The sequence below is a fragment of the Babylonia areolata genome, chromosome 10, assembly GCF_041734735.1.
Source record: "Babylonia areolata isolate BAREFJ2019XMU chromosome 10, ASM4173473v1, whole genome shotgun sequence".
NCBI lineage: Eukaryota > Metazoa > Mollusca > Gastropoda > Neogastropoda > Buccinidae > Babylonia > Babylonia areolata.
In genome coordinates this window covers 16,617,143-16,630,617 of record NC_134885.1, presented here as the reverse complement: position 1 = coordinate 16,630,617, position 13,475 = coordinate 16,617,143, and the positions used below count along the sequence as shown (strand labels likewise).

Sequence of the window (13,475 nt, the reverse complement as noted above, 5' to 3'; positions counted from 1 at the left end):
TGGCTGGTTTACCATGCCAAGGAAGCACTGGAGCTCAGTGATGTTGGTGGGAGGTGGGAAGCTAGTGATGGCTTTCACCTTGGCTGGATCCACGTGGATGCCATTTTCATCAATGATGTGGCCTAGGAACCGGATTGATGGTTTTGAAAATTCGCATTTGTCATTCAGGATGAGGCCAGCTTCCTGGAGTCGTTGCAGGACTGTCCTCAGGTGCTGGTCATGTGTTTGTTGGTCCTCTGCATGGACGAGGATGTCACCCATGTGGCAGGTGACACCCTCGATATTCTCCAGGATCTGAGACATAAGGCGCTGGAACACTTCACTGGCTGAGCTAATGCCAAAGGGGAGGCGACTGAAGCAAAATCGCCCAAAGGGCGTGACGAAAGTGGTGTAGAGCCTTGAGCCAGGGTCTAGAGGTACTTGCCAAAATCCGCTTTTAGTATCAAGCTTCGTGAAGACTTTGGACATTGACAGCTTAGCCAAGCTCTCATCCACTAATGCCATGGGGTGAACTTCCTGCTGCACGGCTTTGTTCAGCTGTGTTTAAGTCCACACAGATGCGGACTGCCCCGTTTGGTTTTGGAACAATGACGATTCACAAGCACCAGCTGGTGGGTTCTGTAACAGGGGAAATGACTCCTTCTTCCATCATTCTGTCGATCTCACGCTTGAATTTTGGGACGAGTGGATGGGGTATTTTGCGTGGGGCATACAGGCATGTTGGACGGGCTTCTGGCTTGAGGGAAATGGAGTAAGGGGTTTGCAGCAGCCCAAGACAGTGAAAAGTTGAGGGAATTCTTGCTTGAAATCTGTTGTCTGTGTCACATTGTGGATGCGTGCAACTAAGCCAAGCTTGGTGCAGGTTGATCTGCTGAGGAGGGAGCATGTCTGTCCTTTGATGACGTAGAGCGTTTCTGTTGTTGTCTTTTCTTTGTGCTGCAGCTGTGCTTGAAAAGTGCCGAGTATGTTCAGTTTGGTATTTCCTGGTCCCTTCAAGGTTTTGGTTGGCTTGGTCAAAGTATGTGAGGCTGCCCATTTTTCCCCAACCACTGTCACTGATGCCCCCGTGTCCAGCTTGAAGGTGTGAGTACAGCCACTGACAAGGACTTCAGCTGACCAGCAGACTTCATCCTGTAGATGGTAGACATGACCCAGGAAATGGCTGTCATAGTCATTGTCCCCATCATCTTCCTTGTCTTTAAACAGCTCATGGACTGCCCTTGGGCGACGGGCGTGTCGCAGAGCTTGGCTACTTGCGGCTTACTGCTTGGAAGTGTCCATGTTTGTGACATTTTCTGCATGTTGCGTTCTTAGCTGGGCATTTGTCTTGACTGTGTGGCTCTTTGCCACAATAACCACAAACGTTGCCAGCAGCACTGCTGGCCTTCTGGTGCTGGTACAAAAGCGTTAAAGCGTTGATTGTAAGTGGCAGGTGGTTTCCTGTCTACCAGGTTGACTGAAGGACTGCCTCTGATTAGCTGCTGGCTTTCTTTCCTAGCCTCTGCCTGCCTGCTGAGTTGGACAGCTTGGGCCATGCGCCAGTGTCAGTTCTGCTTTCGACTGTAGCTTGTTTGATAGTGTGTCATCGATAACACCAACCATGATTCGGTCTCTTATTAGCTCTTCTTTCAAGTCACCAAAATTGCATTCGGTGGCCAATTTGTGGAGGTCTTGAATGAATGCATCAATGGTTTCTCCGACTGCCTGTGAGCGTTTGTTGAATTTTGCTCTTTCTACAATGATGTTTTTTCTAACGTTGAAGTAACCATTGAAGGCCTGCAGCAAGTCTTTGAATTCAATTGTGTCCTCGTTCCCATGTAAGGTGGCAAGATTGTCGTCAGCACTTTCTCCCGTGGTGTACAGAAAGGTGCTCACCTGTTCACGTTGTGGTCTGTTCATCAGTCCAGACGCCGTCCAATATCTTTCGAAATGCTGGCGCCATTTCAGCCAGTTCGCTGGCATGCCGTCAAATGGTTTGGGAATGGGGAGATTGAGGGGTCAATGACCATTGTTGTCACTTGCCTGCTGGTTTTCTGCCATGTTTTTGGGGTCGATGAGACCGCTGCCACCATGTAATATTATGTAAACGGACAAATAGAGTCCAGACAGAGAGCTTCTGTGTAAGCCACGTTTATTCCACCAAGTTCGGATCAACCGGAGTTATTTCCCTTAGCTCGTCTAAATACACAAAGCACTACAAACGCATGCATCATACTACAGTGAACACAGCCTTAGTCTTGTTCACTTGGGAAATGACAGTCAGGTGAAAGGTACCACAACTCTTTTAAGGTTGCTGGCATGATGGATGATAACAACAGCAACCTTGCAAAATATTTTGACTAAAACATAGTTGATCTTGCATGATTAGCTTTAACTGATGAGCGATAAATTTGTGTGAATGCTTTCCACCATGAGCTTTGCTCACCTCTGGGCAGTGGCACAGAGAGATTAAACTGCCCCTTGCCCCCACCCACCCTTCGTACACACACACACACGTTTCAAAACTCAAGTGTTTTTGGGTGTTTTTTGTGTGTGTTTTTTTTATAGTATAAGCTACCACTATGCCCACTGCCAGTAGATGAAGCAGTTGAAGCAATTGGCAAGCATCAATTGTCACTGGCGACAAATTTCCACTGGCAACAAATTGGGGACTGAGGGTTCATCAGATTTGTTACCAGTGACAAATTAGGTTCTACTTGGTGAATGTGAACTGCCGAAATTGTCACCAGAGACATTTTCGGCAGGCAACAATTTGGGGCATTGCAGTGATTAAGGAAAGAACTGTGAAAGAGGAGATGAAATTAACAGGCAAGACCCGGAATGAAATCAGCTGAATAGCAAAGACTAAAATGATGAGAAGATTAGTTGGTGCCTTATGCTCCAGCTTGAGCTAAGACTTACATTAAGTAAGTACTGATAAAAAGTGTATTACTTGTGACAATGAAAAAGATGCAGTGCAACATTATTTTGTGGGTCTGCCCAGTTATGCAAACATATTGGCTTTAGTTCTAAAATTAAGTCAAAGAAAAGAGTGGAAATTGTGAAATTTCCTCGACTTTGAACTTGTTTTGTTTGACACTGATAATAAAACAACACAGACGCAGACACAGACACAAAAGGATTATGTTTTTTATTTGATAGTTTTGTGGGCAAAATTAATTTTTACAATGAGGTCAAACCAGTTTTTTGCATATTAACTGCTGAACTAAAAAAACAAGTACACAAAAGAAAAAGAAGTACATGTACTGGAAACGCATAATCATTATATCTGGTTAAATAACTACCCTAATCAGACTTTGTGAAATATGCATTAAATCATTTGGGTATACTTGTATAAGTCTTGGGACATCATAATCAGACTTTGTGAAATATGCATTAAATCATTTGGGTATACTTGTATGAGTCTTGGGACATCATTGGTAATTAGTTGCCACTGTATTTATGTTTATAGAAAACCAGAGGTGATTCTACACAAAAAGTAAAGACATTTATACATTTATCACCCTTGAATTAATTAGTCTACTGTAATTCTGATGTTCCCTGTGATCCATGAAACCTGACTTATTAAGAACACACTTGCAGAATAAAAGAAATCATTTAACCAGCAGATGATTTTTATTACTAAGAAGCATGAGAGAAAAAAACAGAAACAGTAATGCATTCAAAAGAAAATATGCAACAGTCAGTAAACAAGAATTACCTTGTGAATGTGACACCAGGTCTCTGATTCTTACATTTTGTTTAAAATAAAATTCTACAGTTCTAAGTTATCAAAACAGAGGTGCAGTTCACAAGGACTTTTTGAGGCTGGAAGGTTGAGGACAGCGGGCTGGGGACATGTCCAACTCCATGTCGTAGAAGGACATGTTATTGTATTCAAACAACTGTCCTGCCTGATACTTCTTGTTGTCAAACTTCACCTCTGGTTCTGGCTGCTTTGGTGTTAGTGCAGGTGATGCTCTGCTTTCAGCTGCAAAATACAAAATTTTGTTTGGAGTGAACATTTGGCCACATAAACTGAGACAGAAAATTAATGTTTCCCTGATAAGAAAACCTATGCACAATAAGCTCACTAGTCACTAAAACATAAAATCTATTCATCTAATATTGTGTTGCTTACTGTCTCACCACCCACAGAGGTCATCCCTGTTAAGAACAAAGCAAAATCACAAAATGCAACATTTAAGAACAAATATACTACAAACACAAAAGAAGAAAAAAAATTTTAATTAAAATCCGAACATCTCAAAATACCTATCTGAAAATGTATCTGAAAACAGCCCTCTCTCGTTGCACTGGTTACCCACGGGCGCAACAGCTGAGTGGTTTAAGCGTTGGACTTTCAATCTGAGGGTCCTGGGTTCAAATTTTGGCAATGGCGCCTGGTGGGTAAAGGGTGGAGATTTTTCCGATCTTCCATGTCAACATATGTGCAGACCTGCTTGTGCCTAAACCCCCTTTGTGTGTGTATATGCAAGCAGAAGATCAAATACACATGTTAAAGATCTTGTAATCCATGTCAGCGTTCGGTGGGTTAAGGAAACAAGAACAGCATGCACACTCCTGAAAACGGTCATACATGTAAAAGCCCACTAATGTACATATGAGTGAACATGGGAGTTGTAGCCCACGAACGAAGAAGAAGAAGAAATCTATGTACCCTCCTGTTCTCTTCACTCTGCTGCCGATGACAGAACCTTCTGCGTCCCAAAATACAAAAGAGAACAGCACGGTGGTGAAGCCTTTCCATCATCTGCTGTTCAAATATGGAACTCTTTGCCTCACCACATCCGTCACAGCCCATCACTGCCTTCCTTTAACCCCAAGACTTTCATCTTCTAGCAGCATTTCCTCCAGACTCTCTCTCAAACTTGAAAATAGTTGATTGGGTAGGTATATTTGTAAAGCTGAATTGTGTGTGCGTCAAATGTATATATCTATGTATGGATGGATACATGAATGCATGCATGCATATATGCTTCTATTGTATGTACAAGTTTGTTACGCATATGCAAATAGCAAAGAGTGTCAACTCTCTCCATTACACAAGGTGCACAACTTCAAGTCAGGGATGCTTACGCTACCCATTCACCTAGCACACAGGTAAATAAAAGGTACACTGGAACAAGCCCAGACCTTGTGTAATGGAGAGAGTTGCCACTCTTTGCTATTTATTAATCATTTCATCTCCTGGCCTCATTATTTGTTAATTTCTTTGTTACGCATATATTTGTTTATTGTGCACGATTGTGAGTTGAGGACTGAGTGTGTTATAAATGCGTGTGTGTGGATTTTAAAGCATTATCATTTCACTGGTTTAAATATCCCCCCTCGCCCCCCCACATCCATCCATCTCCTTCCTTCCGTCTCTCTCCTTGCCTCTCTCTCGTTCTCTCTTTTCTCTTCTTCATGCACTGACAGTGTATCAGGGTATTTGTGGAACATCCCTGGAAGGATGGGTATATGTTTTGAGGCATTAATAGGCATTTGGCTCAATGAAATGTTTGGTGTGCTGCATCATTTTCTGAGGTCTATTCCTTTGAGATCCCAGGGCACACGTCGTCCATATGTAAATGTTCCATAGGTTTTAAGTTCCCCCACGTATATGTTCTAGTAACTTTTTTTGTTTGTAGATCTATATTCCCCCACCATCTATATTCCTCATGGCCTATGTTCCCTCAGGTCTATAATTCTCAGGTTTACTGTCCCAATGGTCTACATTCCCCAGATCTATATTCCCCCAGGTGAATGCATGTTTCATCACATATACATTTTTTTGTAGTGGTCAGTGGACAGCAGTGGTCAGCAGTGGACCAGTGAAACAGTACTAACATTGTACAAGCGAAAGATGTTAACATAATACAAGCTGCACACTTTTGGGTTGAGATCAGTTTAGGTCATTTTTAGCCTGTAACTGTATTTGTATTTGTGTTTGTATTTCTTTTTATCACAACAGATTTCTCTTGTGTAATATGGGCTGCTCTCCCCAGGGAGAGCGCATCGCTACACTACAGCGTCACCCATTTTTGACTCACTTGTGTAAACAAAGTGAGTCTATGTTTTAACCCGGTTTTCGGTTGTCTCTGTGTGTGTGTGTGTGTGTGTGTGTGTGTCCGTGGTAAACTTTAACACTGACATTTTTTCTGCAAATACTTTGTCAGTTGACACCAAATTAGGCATAAAAATATGAAAAATTCAGTTCTTTCCAGTCATTTTGTTTAAAACAATATTGCACCTCTGGGTAGGGCACAAAAAAATAAAAAATGAAGCCTAATTATATGCAAACTGCATTTACTGTTATATTTTTTGTGTTATCTAAACTTGGCACTTTGATCTGATATTCTGACCCAACAACAAGAGCAGTCATTATTATCATTTTCTGTTCAAACAGGAACTTCTTTTGCTCAGCATGGAAGTTTTATTTATTCTGCAAATGTTTTTGGTGCAGATAGTAAAAAAGGAAAATTACTCTGTAATTAATGCTAGGGGACTTAATTTGCTTTAACTGATCTTTCTCATCTTAAACATTACATTTTGAAATTATACTCAATACATAAAAAGCTTGGATTTTTTTTTAAGTGCATCACAAGTGAGTCTTGAAGGCCTTGACTCTCTTGTTTTGTATTTTTTTTCTGCCTGCAATTTTATTTGTTTTTCCTATTGAAGTGGATTTTTCTACAGAATTTTGCCAGGAACAACCCTTTTGTTGCCGTGGGTTCTTGAATGTGCGCTAAGTACATGCTGCACACGGGACCTAGGTTTATCGTCTCATTCGAATGACTAGCATCCAGACCACCAATCAAGGTCTAGTGGAGGGGGAGAAAATATCGGCGGCTGAACCGAGATTCAAACCAGCGCGCTTAGATTCTCTCGCTTCCTAGGCGGAAGCGTTACCTCTAGGCCATCACTCCACTTAGTCAGAAAGTCTAATATTGCAATAAACAATAAAATGCTGTGTTCCAAAAAACTTTTCTGTAGCGGTCAGCATTTGGCTGAAATGCTTATCATTAGTCAGTAGTGGTGAGATAGTGGTAAAATTTTGTGAAAATGTCCAAAAACTGAACAACTGTCACAAAATGATATAATCTGAACAGTAAAATTAAATAGTGGTAAAAAAAGTTGTCAGTAGTGGTGAGTTAGCAATCAAAAACCTGCCAAGATAATGATAATGCACAAATATAACAAAACAACACAATCTGAAAAGTTTTATGATGTGGTCAGCAGTTCCAAGTGGTGGTCAGTAATGATGAACAGTAGTCAATAGTGGTCAGCAAATGGTCGAATCCAGCAAACATGTCTTCACCACAAAAATGTCAACAAATAATGCAAGTAGTGTTTAGCAGTGTTCAATACATGTAGTACTCCAGCAGAGATCAATCACCTGCTAAGACAATAATGCAGAGATGCGACAAAATAACCCAGTCTGAGCATTTTTGGGTTGTCAATTCTGGTTAGCAGTGATCCTAGATGTGAGGGAACATGGACCTGGAGGAACATAGACCTGTGGAAATATACACAGACCTGTGGGAACATAGATCTGTGGGATTCTGGGGTAATTTTGTAGGAATAAAGACCCAGAAAATGTAAATTGGGAGGAGCATAGGCCTGGGGGAACACAGACCTGCATCAATATTGACACACTGACAAAATGGCTGTAAACAAGAAATTTGCTTCACTTCAAACATAACTGACCCGCAACCTCTCACATTTTCAGTCAACCATCAACAAATGGCAATAAAAAGAGAGCAAACTGTACGCCATCTGCAACAGAAGAAAATATGGATCTTTTAGACACTGGAATGATGCTTAAAGGTCAGTAAATGGGTTCTCAAGGGCAGTTTACAAAAACTATGAAACAATGGATGAACCATTTTTAACAATGCACCTTGCTGGACATGAAAACCCAACAATTTATGATGTCAGTGAGTACATGAATGATGATGATGAAGTAACAACTGATCAGATAAATAATACAATGTACCAAGATGAGAATACCCATGAAATAATAGAAAATAATAATAACTGCTTCTGTGGACAACAAAATTATAATCAGCAAAGCAACTGCAACGAAGTCCAATGACTCAAACACAAAGTGGAGCTGTTTAACCAGTCGAGTGCCTATAAGACATCAGCTGACGTCCTACAAAAAGTATTGCCATAGTGCCTATAAGATGTCCACTGATGTCCTGAATATGTTCTCATTTTTCCTTCATTGGAGTTTGGTTCAATTCACATAAACAGACTCTGAACAGTTAGTTTGATGTGTCTGGATTATAAAACTACTATTTAAATGAACATTCATCAGGTAGAAGACCCCTTTCTACTGGATAATAATTTGCTAACTGATCACGTGATATGCACATGGAAAAGGGGGTTGCATCATGTGCAAAAAAATGCGTTGAAAACTGTGTCACAATCAGCAGATTTACACAATTCTGAAAGCTCTGCTTGTGGTTATGGACAGATTTCACAATGGAGAAGGCTCTCTCTTGTCTGATGATTGGTTTGAAAACGAAGGTGACTGACAATGACAGTGACGAAACTGACAGCCCATTTGATGGTAATTCAGTCCATCTATCCAATCAGACAACTTTTTTGAACAAGTGGCTATGACTGCCAGAATACGAGCAGAGAGCACTGGAAGAAGGGGAGGAAAGGGAGGGGAGTGATGTAAGATGATAGGTGGAATGTCAGCCAGAGTTCATGAAGGGGGCATGGCTTTTAGGGAATGAGTGTACTCACATTTCAACGCAGACTGTAGGATTGACAACCGCCAATGCTCCACGATTTTCACGAAATGCAGGGTGGAACCTGCACTGGACGTGAAACACGTGCTTTTTGTTTTTCATGCTTTTTTTTCCCTTGCTGAATCTGACGGTTGACTTGTTTGAAAAGGTGGCAAGCCGGATGCGTAGGAGACACTTTAATCAGCCCACGTGCCACTTGAAAGGAGTGAATGTCATCAAAGAACTTCACCCTCTCACTCTTGAACGCTCTTAGCGGTCAAAAAGCTTTGCCAGCTCAGTTTCTGAGACCGTGATTGACCTTTTAGGTTGACTTTACCCACCTCTGTCATTGTTGGGACAGTGATTTATTTACATGTCTGCACGAGCTGTGATTTGTTTTTATAAACTAATAGCCTGTTTTAATTTCTTCTACAGGTATAATCTGACAATAGGCATGCAGGCAAACAGGTTTTTATCCCAACACTGAAGAGAATGTCACCTATATGGACAGGCCAGATGGTCTCGACAGTACGATACACAGAATCATCCATCACCTTCGTCACACATGGACAATGATACAAGACAAAGATACATTAAAGGGCAATATAAAAAGAAGAAGAAAAAATCTGCCAGTCTACTATAATGACAGGGAAGATGGTCAATGCCATTAAGCAGTGGATGACACTGGAGAAAAAACTGGTATTGCACGGACAGGCCAACAACTTGAACAAGCAATTACTACATCTACTGATGAAGCGCTGACCTTGTAGATTTTGCCGGGACTGTTGTATTGAGTTAAAGCGCATTAATTGTTTTATATCTATCGGGTTTTTTCATTGTTTAATGCCAAAAACAACCTTAAACAAATTAAAGATATTCTCATGGAACATTAAGGGTTATAAAATGACAACAGATGGACTTTAAATAAATGAATTACTTGACCCTGATGTTTCAGGGGATTTCAAAGAATATACTTCTTTTTTTTCAAGAGTTGCACCAGAATAAAGAAAGTGCATTTAGTATTTATCTTCCAGAATCCTCACCAAGAATTAATCTAGTAGTATATCAGTATATATCAATGAAAATATCCGACAATACTTCAAAATTCTACCAAGTGGCAACAGTAATCTACTTTGGTTAACGATACCCGAGACAAACAAAGATAAGGAATGAATGATATACATCAGATGTGTTTATAACCCATCGCAAACATCATCATTTGGACGAGACAACAGTGCGAGCATATGGGACAAGATAAGATGACAGCACAGAACAAATGGCACTAAAAGAAAATGTTATAAAGTGTGGTGATTTTAATGCATAAACTGTGCAAGTTACTGATTATATTAAGATGTATTCTGATAACAATGTACACAATTTACCAAAACTTCATCGGACACAGAGTGCGGTGGAAATTTCATAGACACTTTAATAAAAAATTTTTTTAAATATCTGCCTGAAAATTAATTTCAATGTCAATGTGCATTAACGAAGTGAATGATCTGTGCATCCTTAATGGAAGAACACTGGGTGATCATGGACGTTTCACATGCTACTACTTTACATGTACTACTCAGAACATTTGCAATACAAATATCAACATAGATATCATATGTCAATTTCATGATATTTTGATAACACTTATATCAACATATGGGGCAGAAGTATGGTTTCCATATGATATTACAGAAGATGTGTCGTTTATTTGAATCGTTCAGTAACTGTCTTTCAAATAAATTTCCACATGAAAGACTTCATGTCAAGTTTTGTAAACAATTACCTGGGGTACATAAAAGAACAATGGTTCTCCTAATTTTAGGAGAATTAGGAAGATTCCCCATTAGCCTACAAATAATAGTGTCAAGTTATTGGCTATTCAATATACATAATAGAGCTTCCTCAAAATTCACTTGTATACACAATTTATAAATGCAAGTATCGTCAAACAAAAATGTTCAGTAGCTACTTTTTCACAAAAAGTGTATTATCTAGCACTGAAATAGATCATGTTTTGGAAAAATCAGTTCACTTTTAGTAATAAAAGATTAAAATATGCTAAGTGAATATAATTTTGGAAACAGAACCAGAGCAATTCGACTAAACTAGAATTTTACAAGAGAGCTGTGACAAATTCTAAAACTGAACCATATTTAAAAGACATAGCAATATGAAACAAAGACAAGCACTGACTTACAGATCAAACTGGGAATCACTGAAATAGCAAAGACTGTGCGCTACCTCAGGAGTTTAGAAGACAAGATTCACATTTTAGACAATTGTGTGAAATACAATGTTTACATGAAATCAAGGCCTGACTATAAGCGTGTTGGGTTAGGCTGCTGGTCTGGCATCTGCTTAGCAAATATGGTGTAGTGTATATATATTTGTCTAACGCTTGACACGACACCATGAGTAACTGAACTGAACTGAACTTACAGGAAACAGATTCTTAAACAAATACAATGTATGTTGTCCAAATGCCAAGCCTAGTGAGCTGATCTTACTAAACAAATTACAGCTGAGGCTGGAGAATTTTTTCACAATTGTTTCTTTCGATAATGTGTTTATGTTTTATTGTGTCTTATATTATAAACCTTAAGGTTTTATGACAAATATTCTATTCTAGTTTAGACCTGGGGTAACTTACACCTGACTGAAAGAAAATTTAGGGGAATAAAACATAGACATGGAGTGACCATGGTCTATGGGCTTGACAGTGAGTGGGCAAACACACACACACACACACACACACACACACACACACAAAGAGAGAGACAGACAGATACATGCATCAAAGTAAGAGAAACAGGATGTTTTGCAAAATTGGTATAAAAGGGAATTCAGTTCAATAGCTCATTCTCTCCAAGTGGTAACATATCTGCCAAATTTATTCCAGAGAGTAGCAAATAGTTTTGAAGCCAATGTGGGGAATGAGACCTGCCCAAATTATTGCCAGCAACAATCAGGGGCATAATACTCCATCTTTCTTTTTTTTCTCTCTCTACTCTCTCTCACTCTCTCTTCTTTTTTTCTCTCTTAGATGTGTGCTATGAAAGGACAAGATACAAATCCTGGTGACAAAGGAAATGTTTTCAATAACAATAAGGGGGGCCTCCCACATTTTCTCACACACTGTTAGAAAGCAAGGGCTAACAGTAATCCTATGAAACACTAAAACACATTCACATAAAATGTGTTCATTTGTTGTAGCTGCTGCTCACATTGTCAGTATTGCTGCCACTGTTTGTTCTGTTTTGCTGTCATACTGATGTACTCTCCCTGTTTTGTTTTTCTTCATATAAATTATCGTTCCCCTATTTTGCAGTTTGCACATGTCCATTATGCCCATCACACACGGGGCGTCGAAGCAGCAAGTTTCACGTGACAAACAGCAAAAACGTGCAGCGCTCCGTGTGCGAGGTATTTAGGCAGCAAGATTCGCGTGGCCACGCAGCAAGATCGCCATTGCCGCGCGCCAAATTCCTCGCTAGAACTTGTCCTATTTCCCCGCGACAAAAGCGACGGACGTGCGTAGAGCAACCAATCATGACACCCCCTCGTTTCACGTGAGACAAAATGGCTGACATCGTTTGGACTCGATTCACTCGTTTGATGTTGTTCAATTAATCATGAAAGCAAAGTGTTTTGGAAGTAAACGATTAGACTGTTTGGATGAAAAGATTTTCATTACATCTGAACACAAGTCTGTTTAAGAGTGATTTCTGTGAGTGCCCAAAAATGTTGACTTACTACTTTGAACAGCAACTCACATGGTAACATTTGTAATTCCTGCATAAGAATATTCAGAGAACGAAGGTATCTTTGACTGAAATTGTAAGGATAAATGGATTTCCAAATATCTTTTAGAGCTGTACACACTTCTTTATTTCCACACACACATCATGTGCAAGTACACACACACACACACAAAAAAAAACACCACCACCACCACACACAAAAACACAACTAAACATTCACAGAAACCCTACTGAACACACACACACACACCACAGCACATACAAACACTACTGGACACACACATACACACACCACATCACACACTCACACAAACAGTACTGAACACACACACACACACACACACACACACACACTCCATACCACACCACACACAAAAACACTACTGAACTTTCACACAAACAGTACTGAACACACACACACACACACACAAAAAAACACAAAAAAAAACAAAACAAAAAAAAACACCACCACTGAACACTCACACAAACACTACTGAACACACACACACTACTGAACACTCACACAAATACTACTGAACACACACACACACACACACACAAACGCGCGCGCGCGCTGTCATTCCTTCATTTACCCCTTCATCCACATGCTCACTGTGTAGACACTGAGAGCACATAAATAACAACAGACATAATAATACATGAATATGTAAAATCAAATATTTGAGTTCTGCAATTTTGACAGTTCGCTGATCCAGCAGTAATGTGCTGGAATAACCAACAAATCAACTGGCCAGCTAGGAAGTACAGGTCATGTGAGACATACCACAACCACAGTAGTGTGAAGATGGGGTTGTACTAGGCAGTTTTTAGGCCTGATAAAACTTGAGAGGCGAAGACCAACATCCATCAACGGCAGGGCCAGCTAGGATGTAGTGCCCTTGAGAAGCTGTTGACACAACCATAGTGGTGCAAACCCAGGGTTGTTGTAAGCAAATGAGTTGGGTTGCCTTGTCCCTCCTTGCACAAAGAG

At 40.2% G+C, this 13,475-nt stretch overlaps 1 protein-coding gene across 2 annotated transcripts in view; it reads right to left on the bottom strand.

Moving 5' to 3' along the window:
* Positions 1 to 3,115: 3,115 nt before the first annotated feature.
* LOC143286831 (uncharacterized) overlaps positions 3,116 to 13,475 on the bottom strand; it is a 35,827-nt gene continuing 25,467 nt past the window's right edge. For both annotated transcript variants that reach the window (XM_076594654.1, XM_076594653.1), the window contains exon 3: positions 3,116 to 3,970. In XM_076594654.1, the coding sequence (XP_076450769.1) occupies positions 3,789 to 3,970 (182 nt within the window). In that variant the 3' untranslated portion in view covers positions 3,116 to 3,788. The remainder of the gene's footprint in view (positions 3,971 to 13,475) is intronic.